The sequence below is a fragment of the Oryzias melastigma genome, linkage group LG5 (genome assembly GCF_002922805.2).
Source record: "Oryzias melastigma strain HK-1 linkage group LG5, ASM292280v2, whole genome shotgun sequence".
In the NCBI taxonomy this organism is placed as follows: domain Eukaryota; kingdom Metazoa; phylum Chordata; class Actinopteri; order Beloniformes; family Adrianichthyidae; genus Oryzias; species Oryzias melastigma.
Window position 1 is genome coordinate 26,335,416 of NC_050516.1, and position 23,242 is coordinate 26,358,657.

At 36.4% G+C, this 23,242-nt stretch overlaps 1 protein-coding gene and 1 long non-coding RNA gene across 5 annotated transcripts in view; one reads left to right on the forward strand and one right to left on the reverse strand.

The window, feature by feature from the left end:
* Positions 1 to 23,242, forward strand: part of kif5ab (kinesin family member 5A, b) — an 87,204-nt gene that overhangs the window by 27,305 nt on the left and 36,657 nt on the right. For all 4 annotated transcript variants that reach the window (XR_002918954.2, XM_036212004.1, XM_024269465.2 and 1 more), the window contains 11 exons: positions 2,982 to 3,055; positions 3,390 to 3,494; positions 3,853 to 3,901; positions 5,195 to 5,250; positions 8,273 to 8,360; positions 8,554 to 8,678; positions 11,389 to 11,493; positions 14,296 to 14,444; positions 16,444 to 16,592; positions 20,996 to 21,216; positions 22,831 to 22,899. Coding sequence is in view for 3 of the 4 variants with exons in the window: in XM_036212004.1 (XP_036067897.1) it covers positions 2,982 to 3,055; positions 3,390 to 3,494; positions 3,853 to 3,901; positions 5,195 to 5,250; positions 8,273 to 8,360; positions 8,554 to 8,678; positions 11,389 to 11,493; positions 14,296 to 14,444; positions 16,444 to 16,592; positions 20,996 to 21,216; positions 22,831 to 22,899 (1,190 nt within the window). In the remaining variant the exon portion in view is untranslated. The remainder of the gene's footprint in view (positions 1 to 2,981; positions 3,056 to 3,389; positions 3,495 to 3,852; positions 3,902 to 5,194; positions 5,251 to 8,272; positions 8,361 to 8,553; positions 8,679 to 11,388; positions 11,494 to 14,295; positions 14,445 to 16,443; positions 16,593 to 20,995; positions 21,217 to 22,830; positions 22,900 to 23,242) is intronic.
* Positions 3,113 to 3,411, reverse strand: LOC118598780. The gene is made up of 2 exons (XR_004947911.1): positions 3,282 to 3,411; positions 3,113 to 3,248 (listed from the first exon to the last, which is right to left on the reverse strand). It is a non-coding gene; the product is annotated as an uncharacterized LOC118598780 (long non-coding RNA).

Genomic DNA, 23,242 nt, shown 5'->3' on the forward strand with positions numbered 1-23,242 from the left:
TCAGTATTTCCAGTTGATAAATTTGCATGCATAATTTTTTATTCCACTTTTTTTTGTCTTTGTGGTTTAATTGGATGGTTGTCCTTGTTTCAACACACACTATTGGATTTGTGCAATAAATCTGCACAGAGATGCTTTTAGTTAGCCTGTTTGAAAGCTGCAGTTTTACCATATTTTTCATTTTCCATATTTTCCACTGTCAATGAACAGTCTATTTTTGTCATATATAGGCTAAGGTGCACCAACTATAGTATAAGGGGGACTGACAGGTGAAAAGTTAGAGATAAATCCATCAATTAGTCAGGCTTTATTAACTGCAATCACAAGAACTCTGGGGATATGTCAGAATTCCCTCACTACTCATTATATAGTAACATATATACAGTAGTGCGTTTGTCATTTTGTAGTGCTGTCCAAATCCACAATTCCAAAATTGAGTGCCCTAGAAATTTCCCAGAAGTCTTTGCGAAAAACTAACACGCATCAATGCTCACTACATTACCAAATATAGACCACAATGCATTGCATTTGAACAAATCTTGCCAAAGAAATTGTTTAAATGAAATTTATACACAAAGTGAATTCATAAATAAATGTTGTGAAATGCTGTAAATGTAAACCCAGACATTTTAACCTCTCAAAACTGCTTTGACATCAGTTAGCACAAACAAAAATAACCTAAGTATAAGGCGCTCTGGATTTTATAAGGCGCACTGTCCTTTTTTTTTTTAAATGAAGGCTTTCAAGTAAGCCTTATAGTGCAGAAAATACGGTAGGGGGTAAACCTTTTGCATCTCGAAAAACTTGTGTCAAAGTTTGATCCATGCAGCATTTGGATGGAAAACCTCTTTAAATGCATCATTCTTAAAGTCCCACTCTGACAATCTTTTGAGCTATTGTAAAGGTGTTTCCCAGTGGTCATTATGATCTTGCTGTTTTTAGCCAAAATCAAAAACCAGTCCTGTTCCAGGAGAGTTTCTGAGCGGCAGTAGTTCATTCGACATTTGCCTCTGAGTTGCGATTGGAATCTTTGATGAGAGCTCTCTGTTTACATCAGGGGTGTCATTCAACCCGTCTGATCTCAAGTGGGCCGGACCAGTAAAATGATAGCAAAATAACCTATGGCCAACTTGTTGTCTGAAGCTTTGTTTTTTTTTCAGTTGGAAAATATGCCTCAATCAACTTTGTAGCCTAATCACTTCTTATTATTATTACATTGTTTATTATGTTTATTTCTTGATGTCTTGTTTTGCCGGTATTGCATTTTTTTCTTTGCTCCCCCTAGTGGCGGTATTGCACATTGCGGTCATTTCTGTAACCCTTCCGCTCTCCTTAGTTTGTTTACATTAAAAGTGGGGTCATCTGGACCCCCCAAGACAGTGCGCTGAACTTTTTTTTATCTTTGATTTTTGAGTTTCACTAATGTCCATGGCAGACATAAAATCCTGTCCACCTTTGTCATGGAAGAAATCACATATCAATATGTGGTTGGAGTCAACTGGACCCCAAAGAGAGCGGAAGGGTTAAATAACCATAACTCTCCACAGGAACGGGCTAGAAACTTGTTTTTTTTTTCAACATCCTTATAGTTTTGTCACTTCATGACTGGGCCAGATTAAACCATCTTGGGGGGCCGGATATGGCCCGTGGGCCGTATGTTTGACACTTGTGGTTTTTCATGGTCTCCTGCTAGCTAACAGCCCCTCAAACCTCCAGCATTAACAATTCAATAAAAATGGCGAGCAAAATTGGAATTATCCAGCTTTACAGTTTTGAGCGAGATACTGCTCAGACGAGGAAAACAAAGACGTGCATGGATCTATTTATCTAGAAGTGAACACGTCAGAATGGAGCGGAGTATGGAGCTTGTGACTTACATTTCTTACATCACAAATACGTTCTTTTTCCACTGGCTTTTTTTGTCTGCTCCTGATTCACAACATTTTTAATAAAGAAATATGTAACTTTAAACTTAGTTCTCAATATATAAGTCCTCCATCATGAGATAAATGTTCTCTGGAATGGGTGTATAATGATTGAGAAGACAGTTTAAACTCAGAAAGCTCTGGAACAGCATCATTTACAGTCGAGCCCTCAGGCTCATTTGCTTTCCTGCACACATTCTCGATATTTTGTCCTGTTAAGATCTCATCTTTTCTCCTTTTAAAGTGTGCAGCTCTGCTGAATCGCGTCTAGATGGTGTCTGGAAAAGATAGATTTGGTAGAAGAGATTACTTACAGAGGGTGAAGCGATGGGGAGGGACAAAATAGAACGGAAGATGGCTGAAATTAAATGTTGGCATTTAGAAAAATGAAAAAGTGACATTTGACTTGTGGAAAAAGACTGAACAGAGGAAGACCAGAGAGCATCTGTTCACTCTCCTTTGTGGTCTCTCACTTTTACGATGCTTCGCTGTCTCTCTTCCTCTGCAGCACTGCCTTTCTTTTTTTATTTTTGTTGGCAATCTGATCTTCTGCCTCCATTCTTTATTCATGCATGCTGTTTTGTTCTGACCGGCGTGGAAGCAATGGAGGTCCTTGCCGCTCGGCCTGGACCTCCATTGCTTCCACGCCGGTTTTCAGATGATTTTGTGGTCTGCTCACCTGTGGCAGTTGCCCTTTCACGGTGATCTGCCTTTCTTTATCCATGTTTGACATTTACTGCAGGGGTTTATTGGCCTGGGTCGGCACTATGACATTCAGCAGTGTGGCTCTTTATCACCTCAGCAGGTACCGGAGTGTGTTTTAGGCTCCAAATGAATGGAGAGACCTCTCAGAGTGCATGGCTTTATTTAGTTGTTGTTTATTGTGTGCAACCAGGGGGGCTGTTCTGCGCTTACTCAAGCTTAAATACTTCATGCAAACAGTTTATGTGAAGGTCAAAAATGGTTCTGTTTGATGCAAAGAATCAAAAACTGAATATTCAGACACTATGAACTTGATTTTCAGTCTTATATGCTTCTTTTTTCTCTGAATTGAAGATGTTCTGGGTGGATATAATGGAACCATATTCGCCTATGGGCAGACCTCCTCGGGAAAAACACACACTATGGAGGTACTGTATTTCTGAATTATTCAAACGCCAGGCCTTGTGTTGTGGAACCCGGCTGCATTTTTTTTTTTTTTTTTTTTCCCCTGTAGTTTTTATCTCCTCCTCTGCCTGCCGTGACAGTACATCCACCTCCATCACAGTCGTTTATCTTTCTCTCTCAGTGTTGTGTGGGAGCTCGTCTCTGTCACAAATCCGTCTCAAAAAACATTTTCAAGTGAAAAAAACCCACCTCTAGTCTCCTTTATGTTATTATTCCCTCTGCTTAATTCATCTCCATGTTTGCATTTATTCTGTTTTTCACTTACATGTTCTTATCTCCTCTCAATTTTCCCAACAGGGGAACCTTCATGATCCCCAGGAAATGGGAATCATACCCCGGATTGCAGAGGATATTTTCGAGCATATATTTGCCATGGATGAGAATTTAGAATTCCACATAAAGGTTTGTTTGGATTATTTATTTTGTGGTTGTTTATGTCTGCACACACAAACACTCGTTTTTTTTAAAGCTTTATTTAAGTTGCCTAATTGAACGTTAAATTCCATCCAGTATATCATCATCATATGAAATTATTCGGCGGTTATTTTTCTTCTTCATGCTACAATCTTTTAACGGATGATGATAAAATTATGCCTGCAGGAGGACAGATCACTGCAACCTCATTTTGCATTTTGTGCTTTTCCAGCGAGCAGCTATCCCATCCCTCTCATCAATCTGCGTTAGAATCTGTATCTGTCACCCTGGGAAATACCAGCTGTTCAAAGTTTTCTTTCTTTTTTTCATTCTTCTATCGCTGCAGGTCTCCTACTTTGAAATCTACATGGACAAAATCCGAGACCTGCTGGATGGTACGTTTATGCTCTGAAAGTATGAAATCATGAATACCATTTGAGTAATAATTCACATTTGCAGAGAAATTCAGAGGGAATTTTTAGCATTAATGGGATCTATTACATTTGATTTAGTGCTTTAGCTGTGATTTTTCAAAGATACATTTTCTGATGACTTTCTGAAATACTTTTATTCAGAGAAAATGAACACAAAACAAAAGATAAAGTCAATATTTTTGCCTTTCAGCCCTCAAAGCTGTTTGTTTGCACTTATTTAGGTGGCACCGCTTCAATTTCAAAGAAGTATGAATAGAATAAAAAGGATGGAGAGGCTTTAATTGAGTGTGCACATCGACCATGTGATTACAAATCAAATGGGACCGGAAAACATGAGTAAAAACGGCGAGCGATTAGCATTCAAGAGAGTTCTCTGGGTCTGATTAGCATTTAGAGTATGAACAGCAAACAAGACGCAGTGAAGCAGCAAAGAAAACAAAAATCTTGGGGGGAATTTGTGGGGGAAAATATATTTCTGTGGAGTTGTGAAACACGCACACACTGACAGTGAGAAGAATGGAGTCTTGAAAACGTAGATGGTGTAAGAATTGAAATAAGTGATGCATGAATTTAACCAGGAAATGTCTCTTTTTTAAGTTTGTGTTAGGATGACTTTAGCAGGGAAACATGCTTTTACTGCTGATTAGTGCTGGGCGATATGATGATACTATCATTTTATTTGTTTATTTTTCATGCTGAACTTTTGTGCAAAAATGTATTTTCCTACTAAGAATATGTGTTTAATGCATTTTCCTACTAATTAACTTTTATCATTTCATTTTGTATTATTTTGATATTATATATTGTTATTAAATTAAATCAAATTAGAAAAAAAAACTTGAAACTGTTGTGCACTTTAAAAAAATGTCTCTTACTTGAAAAAATAAAGTCAGAGAAAAGTAAGTAATTACATTTTTGTCCCTTTTTTTCAGAGAATACCTGAAAATATACTTTATTTTGGTATATTGTGATATATATTGTTTTTTACATTAATTTCTATTGTCATGTAGAATGTTTTCCATATCGCCCAGCACTACTGCTAATGACTAAAAAAAAATCCTAATTTAATTAGAGTATTAATAGAATCTTGCATCCATAATAATAATAATAGGAGCTGACTAACAAATCTCAAGGGAATATTCTCTGGTCACATTAAAGTTGCTCATCTAAAAACTCTCACACACATGTGCTTGAGGTAAAACTGTCCTGTTTTTTTTTTTTTTTCTTCTTCTTCTTCTTCTTATGTCACCGCAGTCACAAAAATCAACCTGTCAGTGCACGAAGACAAATACAGAGTTCCTTATGTGAAGGTGAGTCATTTTTTGTAGACATAATTCATCTTGGCAGCATATTTGAATGATGACTCCAGTGCCGATGTTGCGTCAAAATCATGGTTCAACCGAGAGCACTGGAGGTGGAGGGGATAAGGAGTCAGGGCACTCATTCTTTAAGCATAAAAATAGAAGAAAATTACATTTCATGCCACTAAAGTGACTCCAAGATTCAACCTTGAGAGGGCTTATGGAGAATTTTACCCTTGTGATGTTCATTTTTTGTAAGCTACATTGCCCATTTTGCAAGGAAAAAAAAAACCCTTTAGTTTAACTCTTTTAAATTGCAGGTATTAAGTGCTGTGCCAGATGGTTCCTGGCATTTGCATTTTAGAAGCTGCTAAAGTCATCAATGTCGACATTTTCACAGTGACTTTGTTATCCAGTTTCTATTTCATATATTTTAGTTCAAATAAATGCTAAAACAATGAGGTAATCCACTAACCATGAAGATATGCAAAGCAGGACAGAGCAGCTGCATTTATATAGAAGCTTAGACTGTTTTTAGTGCTTTTTAGGATGCAAAAGTTGTGGCAGAACAAAAATAAATAAAATAAAAGGCAACAGAAAATAAATAAAAGCGCATAAAATAAAGAGAGTTCATCATTTCGAGCAAAGACAACAGAAATGATAAAATCGAGAAACTTCAGCAGATTTTTTCAATTTTATTCTGACTCGGTTCCACTTGCTGATTGCTTCCTATCAACACAAAATGATCTTTATTAAACAAAAATGGCTCAACTGTGTTTAATTTCCCTCTGAATCCACATTATTTATTATTTAAAAGTAATGATGTAACAACTCAACCCTTTTTCTGTGATGCTTTAAGTGAGATTTAAAGCAGTTCTGTGTTCAAGAAGATCTTTCAGACGGAGCAGGAGCGTCTCCAAGCTCGTGTCCTCCTCATGTTTTTGGTTTAAAGCAAAAAAAGATTAATTTTGCATTAAACATCTAACGCTTTAACTACAAACTTGAAAATTATATGTATAATGTTTTGTAGGCTGATACTAGCAAATACAAAAAAGACAAATAACAAAAATGATTTATTGTTAAGACTCAAACACTTTAAAACAAGCAACAACTGACCACTAATTTATTTATCGGTTTATTTCTCAGGGACAGTCTACATTAAAAGAATAACTGCAATGTGACAGAATTAGCGTTGAGGCTATTTTTCATCTGTGGTCCCCAGACAGATGTTTAAAATGTCAACCTAAAACATCAAATCAATAATAAAAAGCACCACAAGAAAAAAAACTAAAATACAAGTGTAAAACAATCAATTAGGGTACAGACAAAGATCACAAACATTAATGAAAAAAACACACTATAAGTCAATAAAATTAATACAAAAATAATGATAAAACTGACAGATTTAAAGACAATAAAATATTTAATCATTACAAGTATTAATAAAAATATATATTTAAAAACTTTAAAAGCAAATGAACCTTTAAACCTAATAAATACAAATAAAACTCAGACTGGGAGAACAATCTACTTCCTAATTTGCTTTAGAGACAAACTTCAACAGCTTTATTACCACGATAGTTTCTCTATCAGTGTTTCTATCAACTCTAAGTGTCTCACTGGAGCTAAAACTAAAAGGGAGATTTCTGTTTAAATTAGAATTTGACAAAGTTCAATGATTGTTTACTGTGAGAAAAATCTGACTCAATTAAAAATAGAAAGAAAGGAAAATAGACACTTATAAATTAGTACTTTATTTGTCACAGATGTGACAAAATTCAACAAAATGATCAGGATAATTCATTAAACACAAACAAATGAAGAACAGCACAAAAAAAAACAGCAGAGAAAGAATAATGTGTCTCATTTATAGTCTAAATTAAAAAGTCCCTAAACTCTTTGTGTGATAACAAATTAATAGGGAATTAAAGCCACAACAAACAAAAAAAAAACAAAATTAAAGATCTAATCCAGTCATTTTTTGACTTATTTTAAAATTGTTCCTGCGGATTTTTTCATTGTGATTATGGCATTTTTGGGCAAAATTTTAAAAACTTGCATCCTTATCTAGAAGATATTTTACAGAGCAGCAAAAGTTAATCAGAAATGTACCTCTAAGTTGCAGGTGGTACCGTTGGTTTGGATGAAACCCGCTGTCCTTCCCCTCCCTGATACTGAGAGCTCTATTTAACTTGAAACAATGGATCTCCTGCTAGCTTGTAGCACCTGATAGCAACCATAGCAAGCCTTCCCCTATTACCCATCATTCAACACTTCACACCCTCAACCGCTAGCTTATAGCCCCTCACATCCCTAACCTAATATTACCGGTGCAACAAAGATGGTGAACAATATTGGAGCTATCCAGCTGTACAGTTTTAAGACGGACAGCAGCTCAGATGAAGAAAACGAAAACGTTCATAAATCTAGTTGTATTGATGCATCACAATGGAGCAAAGCTGGGAGTTTGTTCTCCATCAAATTGTAGCTTCTTCATCATAGCTTCAGGCTTTTTTTCAAATGCATTTTTTGCCTCCTTCTGATTCACAAAAAGAAATACTTAGAAATACAATTTTAAGGTCAATTTGCTTTTTAAATGTCCTCCCTCATCAAAAGAAATACCACAAGAATATGTTAAAAACACAAAAACATGCAATTTTCATTGGAGCTACTAATTAATTTACACCTAAAAGAAAGTACATACTTCTGATATTAAAAAGAAAGAATTTATAACTAATAAAAGGGCTGTTAAATTTGTTAAAACAAGAATAAATAAAAATAAATATAACAAAAACCATCTTGTGACCAAAAATACAGCAATTTTTAAAATCATTCCAGATTCTATCAACTGCAGATTTAACTATTACTGTTTTAGCAATGCTTATTGTAGTATTGAATGTAAAAAACAGACATTTTTTAACATGCCTCTACAAGACTTAATATTGATGTTTGCTGCTTTTTTTTCATTAACAAGTCAAAAATCTTCTCTGCAACATACCTGATAGTATGCTCATGTGTTTGCTTCATTGAGGGATGTACTGAACGCTTTGTCACATGCCCGGAGGAAGTGATGGATGTGATAGATGAGGGAAAGGCCAACCGCCACGTTGCTGTCACCAGTGAGTCTCGCCGTTGATCATCCTCTTGTTCTGTTGCTCCCACCGTCAGACTCTTCATGTCTGACGCTTTTCACAGGTTAACGATCAAGTGAGCGGAAAGAGGGATTGGTGAATGACAGCTTTTATCTGCTTGTGGAAATGAAATTTTGAATAAAGACTTACTTGTCTTCCTCTCCATCTCTTGTCTTTCCAGACATGAATGAACACAGTTCCCGCAGTCACAGCATCTTCCTGATAAACATCAAGCAGGAAAATGTGGAGACGGAGCAGAAGCTAATCGGGAAGCTGTATCTGGTTGACCTCGCTGGCAGTGAGAAGGTAGGATCAGCGGGAGCATTTTTTCTTTTAAAAAAATCCATTAAAAGTTGTTTTTTAAGCATAAATACAGAATATTTATATGATGACAAGTCTTTGAAATTAAGAGATCAAATGTCTCTTTTAAAAATGTTGTTTTCTGGCATCAAAGAGACAGATAAACACTGCATTAATCCTCCATATTTATGCATTTTAAATGAGCACACTTTTTGTCACTGCACTGGAGTTTTAATACACTCTGTGCAGCTAAACAGATCAGCCTTACAGACACTGAAGAAAGTCGTATTTCGATTAGAAAGGTTTAGTCTGGCAGGTTGTATTTGCCAACTTTTAGTAGATTCCAGTTCTTTAAACTCAGGGTATTGTGCAACATTGATTTTCTGCATTATTTATAATTTTTTTCTATTGCATATTTAGCTATATTCAGTCTATTTTACTTTATATTCAGTCTATTTTACTTTATTTTGCTATTCTATTTTATTTTACTTTATTTTGTTATTCTATTTTACTTATTTTGTATTTTACTGCTGTACGGACGCTGGTACTTGAATTTCCCTGAGGACCTCCAAAGGGATTAATAAAGTATTTTCTATTCTATTCTATTCTATTCTCTCTAAAGACCCACTCCAATAAACATTTTTAACATCTTCTTGTGGCATTTTCCTAATGATGAAGGACATTAATAAAGAAAATTTTCTTAGATTAAAGTGAATTTTTGTATTCAACTTGACAAGACGAAATTGGCAGACGAAAAAGTTGTAAAAAACATGTATTGGTGATAAAAAACCTTGTCTGGGCCACAAGCTCTATGCTCTGAGCTCTCAGTAACGCCTGGTTCACACCGCTTGCGCTGGTGGTGGCGTCCTTGTTAACCTATGGTGAAGTTCACAGCAGACGTGAAGCGCCGCAGAATTTAGCCAGGAAATGTCGGTCCGCAGCCGGTTTGCACAGTGCAGCGATCATTTGGTCTATTTTTTTGCACAATCTGCTTCAATCCTGGCAGGAAGTTATGCCAAAACATAGAGATGGAATCTCCATCCAGAATTTATCCAGAATACCTGCAATTAAGAGTCAAATTTCTGATCAACTTCTGAAAATTTGTCTTAAACTGCATAATTAAAAGACTACTGGGAACAAGATTATTAGAGTGGGTCTGTAGCAACATTTTAGAGGCTACCACGAATAATCAATTATTTTCCCTTCTGTGACATTTTTATGTGCTCACGTTTGTCCTTTGCAGCAGTCTTATGTCAATGGCATGAATGTAAAAGGTTTGCAGAGAAATGCAGAGTCTAAACCGTCTGGACAGATGCTGATGGCTGGGCTTTTTAGCTAATAAATGCTGATGGTGCATTTGTATGTTGTGTCGGTTAATCCCACCGGGGGACAATGAAACGGTTCCGCTGCAACAACGTCTTAAGTTCAAAATATGCTTCAGAGGAGTGATCAGGATTTTTTTTTTTTGCAAACTTCAGAGAAGGCTTTGAAGGCACCACTCTCTTACTCTACAGTTAAGCTCCTCATTATCTTGTAAATAATTGGATCCCAAGGCAGTGATAGCGTTGACTGTTTCACCTTTGGTATGAGAATCATTGTCAAAAATATTCTGTAAACGCTGCAGGATTTATATTGGACCATGAACTGATAGTTCTCCATAAATGTTTATTTTCTTAATACTTTAGAAAGATTTCTACAAAGTGAGAAATGATGGTAGGTAAGCTATTTTTTTCAAGTTAATCTTCATCTTATAAAATCCAAAAAGTTAATTCTAAGATCATTTGGATTCTGATAAATCCATACAGTTTTTATGCAGTTACCTGAAAAAAGACAACTTCGCCTTGAATGAAAGGTTTAATTTTGGCTTTGGTATACTTAGACAAAATATCTAGTTATGCTAAGAAATAGTCCAATAATCAATTAATTTTATTGATGTGGTATTTTCAAGCCACAGAGTGATCCAGGCAGATTATTTTGCAATAAAGAGAGATCAGAGGAAAGATTTATTTGTGATATGGAAAGATGTGCACGAATAAGTCCATAATCTTTGGCGGTTAGGCTCTGGGCCAATGACATCTTTAGGTTCTGGGCGGATGACGTCTTGCGTGGGATCAACTCAGACCACGGATGCATAAACCGTAGAATCTGATGCTGGTTGAGACTCAGACCACGTTGAAGCACCACTGCAGGTGGAGAACGAGCTGGAAAACCATCCAGATCCATTCATTTAAAGGCAAAAAGATGATTGTGGATTAGAATCTAGATAGAGATCAAGAGTATACTTCTGTTAAATATTAATGAATAAAAAATATTTATGTGATAAGGGGAAAAAAAGTAAAGCTTTGAAGGTCTTTCTTTGTAGAAGCTCGCCTGCTTTGTTCTGGTTTAGTACATTCAAGCACCTTAATAAACCCAGATCTTTTTCAAGAGCCATATTACTGCAAGACAAAGATAGTGACAATAACAGACAAAAAAAAGGTCATTTTTTTCCTCAACTGCTCATGAAGGAGCTTTCCCAATATTCTGGTCAGTGGTCCCTCCTCCCAGTGACAATAGAAGGATTCGCTCTCGGTGAGCAATCGTCACTTTTTGGAGACGTTTATTGACTGCTGAAGTGATGTTTGGATTAGAAAGAAAACACACTTGGGGGGGGGGGCAAAAATCCCTTCTGGATGTTGCTTTATGAACTAATTTCTGCTGTGTGTATCTGTGTCAGGTCAGTAAAACAGGTGCAGAGGGAGCGGTACTGGATGAGGCCAAGAACATCAACAAGTCCCTGTCAGCTCTGGGGAACGTCATCTCGGCCTTAGCTGAAGGAACGGTAAAAAAAAAAAAAAAAGATTTTAATTCTTGCTACTTTTCAACTCAAATGTCCTACATAATTAGATTTATTAGTACTATTTCTGTGTGGTTAACCTGGTTTTCCTTTTACAAACATGATATTTGCCCATTTGAATGAAAATGTATGTTTTTCTGAACAAAAACATGCAGAACTGATGCTTATGTGTCATAGAGAAAAATATGATGCAATTAAGTATGTTCTTTACAGCGAAAAGAGGTATCCTTAAAATAGAAAAAGAACCCTAATCTTAAGAAGATCCCTAGTAAAATGATATGTAAATCATATGACTTCACAAGAATTCTAACAAAAAGACATCAAAATCTAAAAACAAAGTGTTTTTAAGGAAAAGTGAGATAAAAAAAATAGGGATGTAAAAGTAGATATGTATCAGAAAATTGATAGCCGTGGGAGTAACAGCATCAGTTAGGGATGTAAAAAATAGATACATATTGAAAATTGATCGAGCAAATGCAGGATCGTTTGAAAACCACAGATATAAACAAGATTATGTTGGTTAAAAGGTATAAAATCAATCAAGACGTGAATAATTGATTTCTTGCAAACTGCAGTTTCTCTTTGTTTTTTTTTTATTTCTACCGTCTTTGTCTTTTTATTTACATGCGATACAAATCACAAGCTTGTAATATCTGAATGAATGTCTCTGTCAAATGCCATGCATTATTATTTATAGCTTTAAATGCCATATAAATTATGAATATCTAGATTTTAGTGTTTTTGGTAAAACAATCAGACTGTATTGTATCACCAAAAAGTTGGCTGATCCTTTATGTATCGATTCATGGATCCTGTATCGATACGTGTATCGAATCGTGTGAGAGGAAAAGATACACACCTCTACTAAAAAAGCTACCGTATTTTCCAGAGTATAAACACAGTTTTTTTTATAGTTTAGCCAGAGGTGCGACTTATACTCAAAAGCGACTTATTTGTGTTTAGATTTTTTAGACATAAATAGGCTCATATATTTATTCTGTTATTTTCCCACTAAACACCGATTGTCCTTTAATGGTTGTTTCCTCTAACAACCACTGGAGGGCGCTGCATCCGAGTATAAGTATTTGCTACTGACAGCAGCAGAAGAAGTGTCGTCCAAAACAAACATGGAAGAGCATCTGATTGTTTTCCTCTCAAACTTCAATGTTTTTCTTTTACAGATCAAAAGATTAGTATTCTTTTATTTATTTTTTAGTCATGCTGACTTGGCAGATTTGTTCTGAGTCAGACTTTTCTCCCAAAAGTGCGACTTATACTCCAGAGTGACTTATATATGGTTTTCTTCCTCTTGATTGGACATTTTTTTGCTCTTGCGACTTATACTCCGGAAAATACAGTAAGTGTTAGATAAAATTACTTCAATTTAATGTTATATAGCTAAATAATTTGTATCTTTTTGCTAGTTCTAAGCAAATGGTTTGTATTTTTGGAGTTTTTATGTACCTAATTTTGGTTTGGTTTTTATTCACTTTATTGCCTTAAGATGTAATATTACAGGCTATTATCCCTACATTTAGCCCTCCAAACTGAGAGTTATAGAAAAATAGTATCTTCAGAAATTCAGACGTCACTTCTACGTGATGATGTCATCAATAGTCGCCGGTCAGCTTAGTTAGCGCAGAGATTCCAGCGCTCTAATATGCATAACAACATACAGAGAACAGCGGTTTTATAACTTTAAAAATGTCATGCTACAACGTGAAAATTATCTTAGAACAAGTTGGCCCATTTTGATAAATCCTCATAAAATCTGAAATTAGCACTTATTCTCATAACATAAATCTAAACTTTTGATTCCAAAATAATGAAATGAATGTCAGTCTGACTTTCAACATTTATCGAACTTTAGAATCACATCCTTAAAATTAAACCAGAACTTACAGAGCAATTTAAGTTTTCTTGAGTCTTAAATCAAGTTTTTTTTTGTCAAGAGTTTGGGACAAAATGATTTTGACTCATTTTTACAATAATTTCCTTATTTCTAGATCCTAGCTTTTAATGAAACAAAAAGTTCTCAGTTGTGGTGATTTTGAGAATAGAATCCATGTAGAAACTTGCTTCAGTAACAGTAGACATCATCTGTTCTCACCCCCCCCCCTCTCCTTTTTAATGATGCTTATTTTAGCAGAATGTGATTGGCCGCACCCTGACTCATATGATGAACCCAATCTTTTGAAGGCTGCTTCATAAAACATTTCTGGTAAAAAAGGGATGAATCCTCTACTGACTCCCTCCTTTCGCAGAGGCGTTGGATGGATGTTGCAGTGCCATGCCGGCTGCTTTTTTGGCCCCGCTTTCATCCATAGCTCTCAGTGCTCCTGCAGCTGGTTATGTGATCTGTTGGACCCGCTCTGTGATCTTCCCAAGCCCCATCATCATAATTAGAGCATCCACCATCTCCCATTATGTAACTCTGCGAGCTCAGGGAGCTCCTCATAGACCTAATGGAAAGGCTGACAGATTGTAAATGTCGCAGCAATTTTTAAAAGATTTATTGGCATTTATTCCCGGCTTGCTGAGCTAAGAGATTGTCTTTATGAAGACATGTAAGAGGTTAGAACTCAAGGATGTGGCAGGAAGGGAACAATCTTTTTCTTTCTTTTCATCACTCTCGGAGGATGCTAACAATGCAGATTTCAAAGAAAGCCAAAGTGGCACAGCAACTCAAAAGATCTTTGAGCTTCTGTAATCCTCCTTTTTTCTCTCTTGAATTCCCTCTCTTCTTTCTTCTGTCTTTTTTTTTTTTTTTTTTAAATCTCCCCGTAGAAATCCCACGTGCCGTACCGTGACAGCAAAATGACTCGCATTCTACAGGACTCGCTGGGCGGAAACTGCCGCACCACCATGTTTATCTGCTGCTCTCCCTCCAGCTACAATGACACAGAGACCAAATCCACCTTGATGTTTGGCCAAAGGTAATGTGCAAAGAACCCATGAAATGCTGCACACATAGCTGTTTCACTCAGCTTCGTGTTACTGGAACGGTCCAAATTTGCTTTTAAAGGTCTTTATTCAGATTACTTTTATGCTGCAGTTGGTGTTCTAATTTTCTATTCTAACCGGTTTCGTTTTCTTGGCTTTCATTAACACCTTTTTCTCTCGAAGACAATGGGACCAAAAATAAGACATAGGATGTGTCCAAATTCAGGTGCGGTGTTCCTCCTGGGCTGCATTAGTCGGTCGCTCACGTCACCGCGACAAGTGCTGTCCAAATTCAACGACTCCTTCAAATGCGGCTAACGAATACAGCCTTCATTTTTCTGGTTTTTAGATAGGTCTGGTGTATCCTTCTATGCTGCCCATATCCCAAGATGCATTGCAGTTGAACCTGGAAATTTACAGACAATGGCAGACTGTGCAGCAGGACCCAGAGTTGGAGAAAAGTTCACTTTTAAATGTAAATGTTGTGTCTCAGCCTGAAATACAGCATGTGATCCAACTCCTCCAAAATTAAAAGTTGGATATAATAACTCAGAAAAATTTTGAGCTCCATGGTTTACTACCCGTATCAATTTTAGGGTCACGGTTGCTAGGTGACAGGACATTCGCAGATGTAACGACTGGAATTATCTAAAGGCCAGACTCGTACAAATTCACAGACGTCAACATAGGGTCTGACGAAGGACCTGGCCAATGAAGGGTGCGGCCTTTGAAGGATGCAGCACCCAAATTTGGACAAACATAGATTACATTGGAACTTTGTTTCTAGAGCCAATAACTTTTTATTTAGCAAAGTATTTCCATTGATGGATTAAGATTTGAGTATTCTATAAAACGTTTAATTAATTTCAAAACATCTCACTAACATATTTTTCAGCATTTTGCTGAAAATATTTTGCTTTATTTACAGTTTATTTTCTGACTGTATAAGAAAACTGGACTGAGTAAATGTGGCATCACCCATAAAAAATGATTTACTTCCGGCTTCAACCAGATGAAGTCAATTCAGTCGCCATTTATCATGATACGGATATCGCCATGTTGGAGACGGACATCAGTGCAAGCAGTGATTGGTTTGAGTCAGTTTGAGTCAATGTTTCTATGGCAACCACTCTCACCAATCAGGAGTGAGCTTGATGGAAGTCAACACCCCTGTTATTTGAAAGCACCCTTTAGAGAATCTGTCAATCAAATGTTTGGAGTGTTGGATGTGAGACTGCACATTTTTTAGGCATCTGATTGGTTAGTTTATAACTTGACTAACTTTCAATTAAAACAATATTTAAAAAAAATGGTAACTATACAGACCATGTTAGAAAAAAGTTAGCAGAACAAGAATAGTTATTCTGGCAAACATGACCAATAGCTATTTATTTCTCAATTGAAGTCTATGAGATTTTGGCCTTTTGGAAACAGTGGGTACTTCCTGTTTGGAATGCGAGGGGGAGGAGTTACTCAGTCCAGTTCTCATACACAGTCGATGGATCTAAAACAACTTTGCATTAAGCTGTTTGTCTCACTGAAATGTGTGTGAACAGATAGGTTTATGCCACTGGAGTGTGAAATTAGACTAACTTCCTCTATAAATCATGCCATGGATGTCCAAACTTTGTGAAGCCATCATTTGGTGTTCTGTTGGAGGTTAATCAACAGTCCCAGCACATGCTCTGTGCTCTTATAAATAGTGTCATCGCAGTTTTTCTGCATTCTAATGGTTTGAGCTGGTACGTTTTTTGGCCCTGTACCTTCCTCCCTCTCCACGAACCACCGAACACAGCTGGCAGAAACCCAATTTGCATACCAATTAATGAGATGCAAGCCCACTTTCAGTGGTTTGTGCAGTTTTCCGTCAGTGCCTGTGTGTGTGCTCACCTCTGTCTTTTTCTTCCACCCTTCTGTATCTTCTATCCGTCCACCTTTGTGCTATTTCTCTCCCTTTCTTTCCTCCTTCTCGTCAACGTGTCTGTCAAATAGAGCCAAGACCATTAGAAATACAGTCACAGTGAACCTGGAGCTCACAGCAGAGCAGTGGAAGAAGAAGTATGAAAAGGAGAAGGAGAGGAGCAGGATGATGAAGGAGACTATTCAGAAACTGGAGGCTGAGCTGAACCGCTGGAAGAATGGTAATATTTAAAGGGATATCATGCCAACTGTCCAACACTCTATAAGCAGTACTCTGGAGGGAACAGCTCATACGGACTGACAGTTTTACTGCTTATTATTAGGACCATTAGAAGCTTGTGTTTTCTGTCACGATGTTTCAGGAGGCTTCTGGGATAGCTCGTGTCTGGAAGAAACACAAACATTGAAATTTGGCTCAGACAAGCATGCAAATCTATTTACTCAAACATGGACTGAAACCATTTTTTTATTTCATTTTGTTAAAAAGCCAAGGTGCTGTAAAGTAAAGATGCTATGATTTTTTTAGGTCAGACAGCTAGAACTTGCCTCTGGCAATGCCATACCCCTCCTCTAAGTCTCTTCAGTCAGTATCCTGTCAATTCAAGAAATCCAAAGAAGAAATCCATCTAATCCCACACAGCCTTATCTCTTCCCCCACATTAAAGCCGATGTTCGGTCCTCTGAGCCTTCTCAAAGTCTCAGGAGGTGTTAGGCCTGTCAGAATAAGATACTTTGGTCACAATCTCTAATTATTTTAAAGAAACTTGTAAATTAAAAATAGCTATAACTGATTGGGTTAAGCATGTAATAAGTAGTATTGGCATCGGTTTGTTTCATTTCCTTATTGCTTATCTGAAGAGATGCAGGTTCTAAACTTTTAAAAATAAATGGAAGTATTTTTGATTATTGCTAAATCTACCGTCTGTTTTTTGCTGTTGCTGAACAAAATCATTCATGTAAGAATGCAAAAAAAACGTTTAAATATATATAAACTTTTGTAACACTCCTTAAATTGTCCACTAAAAAAGTACAATATTCTAGTATGAAATCTACTGTGGGTTTATATCTGTTTTACACAAAGTGTAACAATCCTTTTTAAAACTTATTTTATTTTTTATAGCTCTTTTAGTTCGATTAGACATATTTCCAGCTTTTTAAGTTATTTTGCCAATTAGCTGTTATTTTAGCATTTTGTAGCTCTTTTGGCTGTTTTGACATCCACTGAGGTTTTCAGGCTAATTTGACATTTGGCTAATATTTTACTGATATGCTAGCTGTTTTGGCTAAATTAGACATTTGTCTCCTTTTTAAGCTAAATTGACATTTAGCTTTTGTTTTAGCATTAAGCTAGCTCTTTTAGCTAATTTTGCCTCTACTGGGGTTTTTTTTAAGGTAATTTGGAATTTGGCTAATAACTTAGCAATATTTTACCTGTTTTGACTAATTTATGTATTCTTACAGCGCTTTATGCTATATTAACATTTGAACCGTGTATTTCTATCGTGGTTGCTCATTTAGCTAATTCAGAAATGTATCAGCTACATAAATTAGATCGATATTTTGACACTTACGTTATGTTATGTTAGATTTCCTTGCATTGTGATCTATATTTCCCAATCTAGTGAACATCATGGCAACACTTGTTTTTGCAGAGAATTCTGGGAACTTTTAAGGCATTCCATTTTGGACCGTACTCCAAAACGATGAAGTGCACCAGTGAATTGTGAAGGAATTTGAACATAACTGTAGACTTATCCTTAAGCCAATTACTGTAACATTTTAAGAAGCATTTCTCAGCTATTTATTAAACTGCTGCGCAAACTTCAACTTCTTCAACTTCGTTAGCATTAACCAAACTGCTTCAGTTTTTTATCAATCAGTTTCTGCATCTTCAGTGGCAACATTCGGCTTATTGTTATGCTATATATCTATTTTTTTAAGTATTTGTCTTTATGGGAGTGTTTAATTTTTTAGGGGGTTGTTTAAATATTTAACATTTAAGAATTCATTTAAATTTAGAATAAATAGGGTTAACAAATATCTACGTTGTCTTTCTCAACATCTTTGAGATGTTTTGTTTTTTACTGTTGCTTTAAATTTTAACTCACTCATTTTTTTCTCTGACTTTCTACTAGAGTTTGCCTTAAATCCAGCTTTTTTTTTTAAACTCAACAGAACAGGAAGACGTACCTGCACCTAGACACTCCAGAGTGGTCTGTTTGCATAGAATAAGAAAATACAGATTCCTGCTGCAATCCCTTATATGTACAGTATGTAGGTTGCTTTGCCTTTATCTCACCTGCCTGAATGCATCACTTCTCTTTCCACGTAATTGCAGATTTAACCTGTTTTGATCTGCTTCGAAAAACCTTTCAAAAAGTCTTTGGATTTATCGGAATAAGAGAGCCCAGCAGCCCGGCTGAACCTGTGCCCAAAAAGTCACAAATGCTGCCTGCTGGCTGTTTTCATGCAATTTCAATAGACCTTTAAACGTTCCATAATTGATTTGCCGTCACGTCGTGGGGAAAGCAGCCAACGCGGCACAGTTTGTGTTTTATGAATTCAAGTGTTTAAATAATCCACGAAGCAGCAAGAGCTCATCACATCTAGAAAAAAAGTCAACGGAATGCGGCCTTGAGCACACACTTTTACTCTTAATTAGGGCAAGAGAGTATTCACCTGAACCAAAATCAATCTCACACTGATTGGTATTTCAAATGTCAGCCCTCTCAATGGTAATGATCAGTTGACATTTAGGTTGTGCATTGAATGTTTCTTCTGATTTGTAAACCTAACACACTTCTTGTTCATCTATCAGAAAAAAGGGGAAAAAAGCAGTTTCACTCACACACACCTACACACACACTTTTATCTGAACTCTTATACTCTCACAATTCAGCGCTTTTAATTTCCTAATACATCATTTTGACAACACCCTTACCCCCATCTTCTTGTTACTGGTCTCCGTATTGCTGTACACCTCTGGCCAGAGCCACCATCCGAGGGGAGCTATTGACCTCTTTGTTTAAGATTAGCCAAAATATATTATATAGGTTAATTTTATTCTTAAAGTCCCACAGCGATTTTCTTATAATCTACTTTAAAAGTGGTCAATTAATTATGATTATGCCATTTTTAGCCAATATTTAAAAAATATATTGGTAATTTTCTAGCAGAGCGGCAGGAGTTCATTAGAAATTCACCTCCAACTTGTGGACTTGGTATGAACCAACCCCGCCTCCCCTTCCCATCCCCGTTGCAGGGAACTCTACAGCCCCTCACACCCCTAACCTAACATTAGTGGTGCCACAAAAATACTGAGTTATCCAACTGTAAAATATTGATCCAAATTCCAGCTCAGATGAGGGAAACAAAGACGTTCATGGATCTTTTTGTCTGCATGTGGATGCATCAGAATGGAGCAGAGCTTGTGGCCCGTGTCACATTAAGCTCTTTTTTATAAACTGTCCTTTTTGGACCGTTCCTGATTTCCTGATTTCACAATATAATATGTCTTTGGTTTCAAAGTTAAGACTCTTCTGAGCAACAAGGAAAGGTTCTTTTATTGTTTAAAGAACAAATGAACAAATTCAAGTATCAAAATGTTGCACCATGGAGCTACAAATAAAAAGACACTCCTGTGTGCACCAAATCCTCGCAGTAACAAGAACAAGAAACAGCTTTCTTGAGACTATGGATGCACCGAGGCCATATAAAACCCGGAATCTGAGCTGATAATCCACCACAGGGTCCAAGAATAGAAGTGTAGAGCTGGACCGGAACACAGCAGGTCCCCCAAAGATATCGTAAATAACAGAGAAGCTCGGACTGAGAGCCGCTGATTGCAGTGTTAAATCAGCTATGCTCTTCTCTGTTTATGCAGTGCAATCATAAAGATGAAGAAGAGCTTCAACACTAGGAGACCCCCTGAAGCACTCAGCGTAGATCATTTTTCTGAGCCTTTTACAGCATATTGATCTCAGTTTTACTGTACCAAATCACAGTGTAAGTCATGTTGAGGGTTACGCTGAGAGCAAACACAATGATTTCTGATGAATAAACAAGTCATGACACACCGTATAAGGGAATTTGAAATAAGTGGAGAAAATGTTACCATAAACATACTGTAATTTACTATTATTGCACAGTTTCATGCACTAACTCAACTACTAAAAAAATCGAAGTATTAGGTAAAAAAGTGGACTTATTGAAGACATCAAACGTCTTATGTAAAAGGTTTTCTCTTTTCTGAAATGAAGTGGTAAAATTGTGTTTTTTACCACTATATTTCAGAACTGAAAAAGCCTCTATGGAGAAACCAGCAATAAAACATGAAACAAGTCCAATTGACAGCTTTTTTACCCCTTATGTCAATAAAATCAACTTGAAAGGATGAGAATCTACACACACAGAAAGAAAACAAAATTTGACAACTTATCAAACTGACAGGTCTTTAAACCTGACACTTAAACTTGTTCTTAAATGTGGTTTAATATTAACCTTCCATCTTTAAATGTTTCATTTCATCCTGGGAGCCAATTTGATAGACATTAAGGAAATGATTTAAGTTAGTAATCAAATAAAAAGATTATTCCAACTCAATATTTTATCTTTTTGTCTCCAGGTGAGAATACTATAGTGCTGGAAAAGCTTAGTGAAGAAGAACCCGAGGACACCCCCTTTATGATGGCGGATCCAGAGGAGGCATCTCTCGACGCCTGCAGCCCCTGCAGCGTCTGCAGCTCCTGCTCCATCGCCTCCTCCATAGTGGTCCACATCTCCGATGAGGAGCGGCAGAAGTACGAGGAGGAAATTCGTAAACTGTACAAGCAGCTGGATGATAAGGTGATAAATGGATGCAGCAAAAAAAAAAAAAAGTGGTGCTAATTGCACACTACGGGTGGGAAATAAGTGGAAGTATACACACGTGAATACAAAAAGAACATCATCAGACATGTTTTATTCATAGGATCATGCAGTTAGCAACTAATGTAGCAGCTCTAAGGAGGACAAAGCTTTAAAATGTCTGACTTTGCAAGATCTGTGCACATATTCTTTGCTCTCATTTGGGTCCCATTACTAGTTTTACTAGAAAGAGGATCAATAAATATGCTCAAGCAGTGTGGCGTGAATTTTGCATGGCTTTTCTGCCACCAATGGAAAGAAGAGATGAATATTTTCTTAGATATCATAGTGTATGGATGTAGGTGCTAGGCAACACTTGTATGTGCACATTTATTTCTTCTTAATCATATTAATGTATTATTACATTGCATGTTTTCATTGTAAAAGAAAAGCAGCGTGGTTTTGTAGTTTGTAAGTTCAAGACCCACTCTAATGAAAAGATGTTTTTAACATGTTCCTTTAGCATTTTTCTGATGATGAAGGACATTCATTAAAAAAATAAGCTCAAAATTGCATTTTTAATTGCTTTTATTCACATCATTGTGAATCAAGAGCAAAGTTGTAAAAAGGATCAAACTGCAGTTTGAAAAAGAGCACGTTTGTTATGGAAAGAAATACATTGGGGGGGGCACAAGAACTATATTCTAGAATCTAGAAAATTACATGTTTTTTTTTTTATTTTGGCTAAAAAGTTTGGCTAAAAATCTCACAGTCATAACTAAGTGACTATTGGGAACACTTTTAAAATAGATCAAAAGAGGATCGGAGTGGGACTTTACTAAACCCCTAAAAGGAGTACCGGTAATAAAGAAGTTGAAGTAAAAAAAAAGAAATTCTGGTATGCACCAGATATTATCCAGATAGTATCTGGTGTGCACTAGATGGTGACCAGATCTTTTTTTTTTTTTTTCAGAATAAAATATTTCTGGTTACTATCTGGTGCACACCAGATAGTATCCAGAAAAAATAAAAAAATTTCTAGAAAAAGAAAAAGATTTCTGGTCACTATCTGGTGCGCACCAGATAGTATCCAGTTAGTATCTGGTGCACACCAGATAGTAACCAGATAGTATAGTATCTGGTTGCTATCTGACGAGCACCAGATAGTAACCAGATTTTTGTTTTATTAAAAAAAAAAAAGATTTCTGTTTACCATCTGGAGCACACCAGATAGTATCTGATGCGCACCAGATAGTAACCAGAATTTTTTTTCTTTTTTTTTATATTTCTGGTGCACACCAGAAGTATAAGTATAAGTATCCAGAAAGTATCTAATATCTGGTGCTCACCAGATAGTATCTGATGCGTTCCAGATAGTAACCAGAAAAAAAATATATGGAAAAAAATGTCCCTTTAGTGGCTCCGTAGAACTGTAAACAGACTATAAAAAAGCTGAACTAAAAATGTTTTTACATTTTAACATAAACAATTTGGTTGTAAAACAATATTTTACTAATCAGATACTACTTATACAGTATTATATTTACATCTAAACATTTGTCTGAGACAGAAAAAACACCCTCATTTGTTTTCTGTGTTCTCCTCCCGCTATAGGATGATGAGATCAACCACCAGAGCCAGATGGTGGAGAAGCTGAAGGAGCAGATGCTCGACCAGGAGGAGGTAAAAGATCTTGGTTTTTACATCCTTTGATCACTTTGGTCAAACGGTTCACAGCGAGCTGCAGATACTGTAAATGTGCCAACGTGGGTCACAGTTGAATCTTAAACCACCCATGAAGAGTTTGTGATCCTTCCCTTGAGATCTAAAGGAATCAGTACATTGAACTGTTGCTGTTTAATTCTGTGAGTATTATCATTGTCAGAAATCTAATGCCTGATCTTAGAAAACTTGAATATATTCAGGATTTAAAGGGTCAAATAAGTGAATATAATGTACTCAGGAGCCTGTAGCTGCAGGCTTCCAGGTGTAATTTCCGTCAAACATTGTATTGTACTTTATAGAA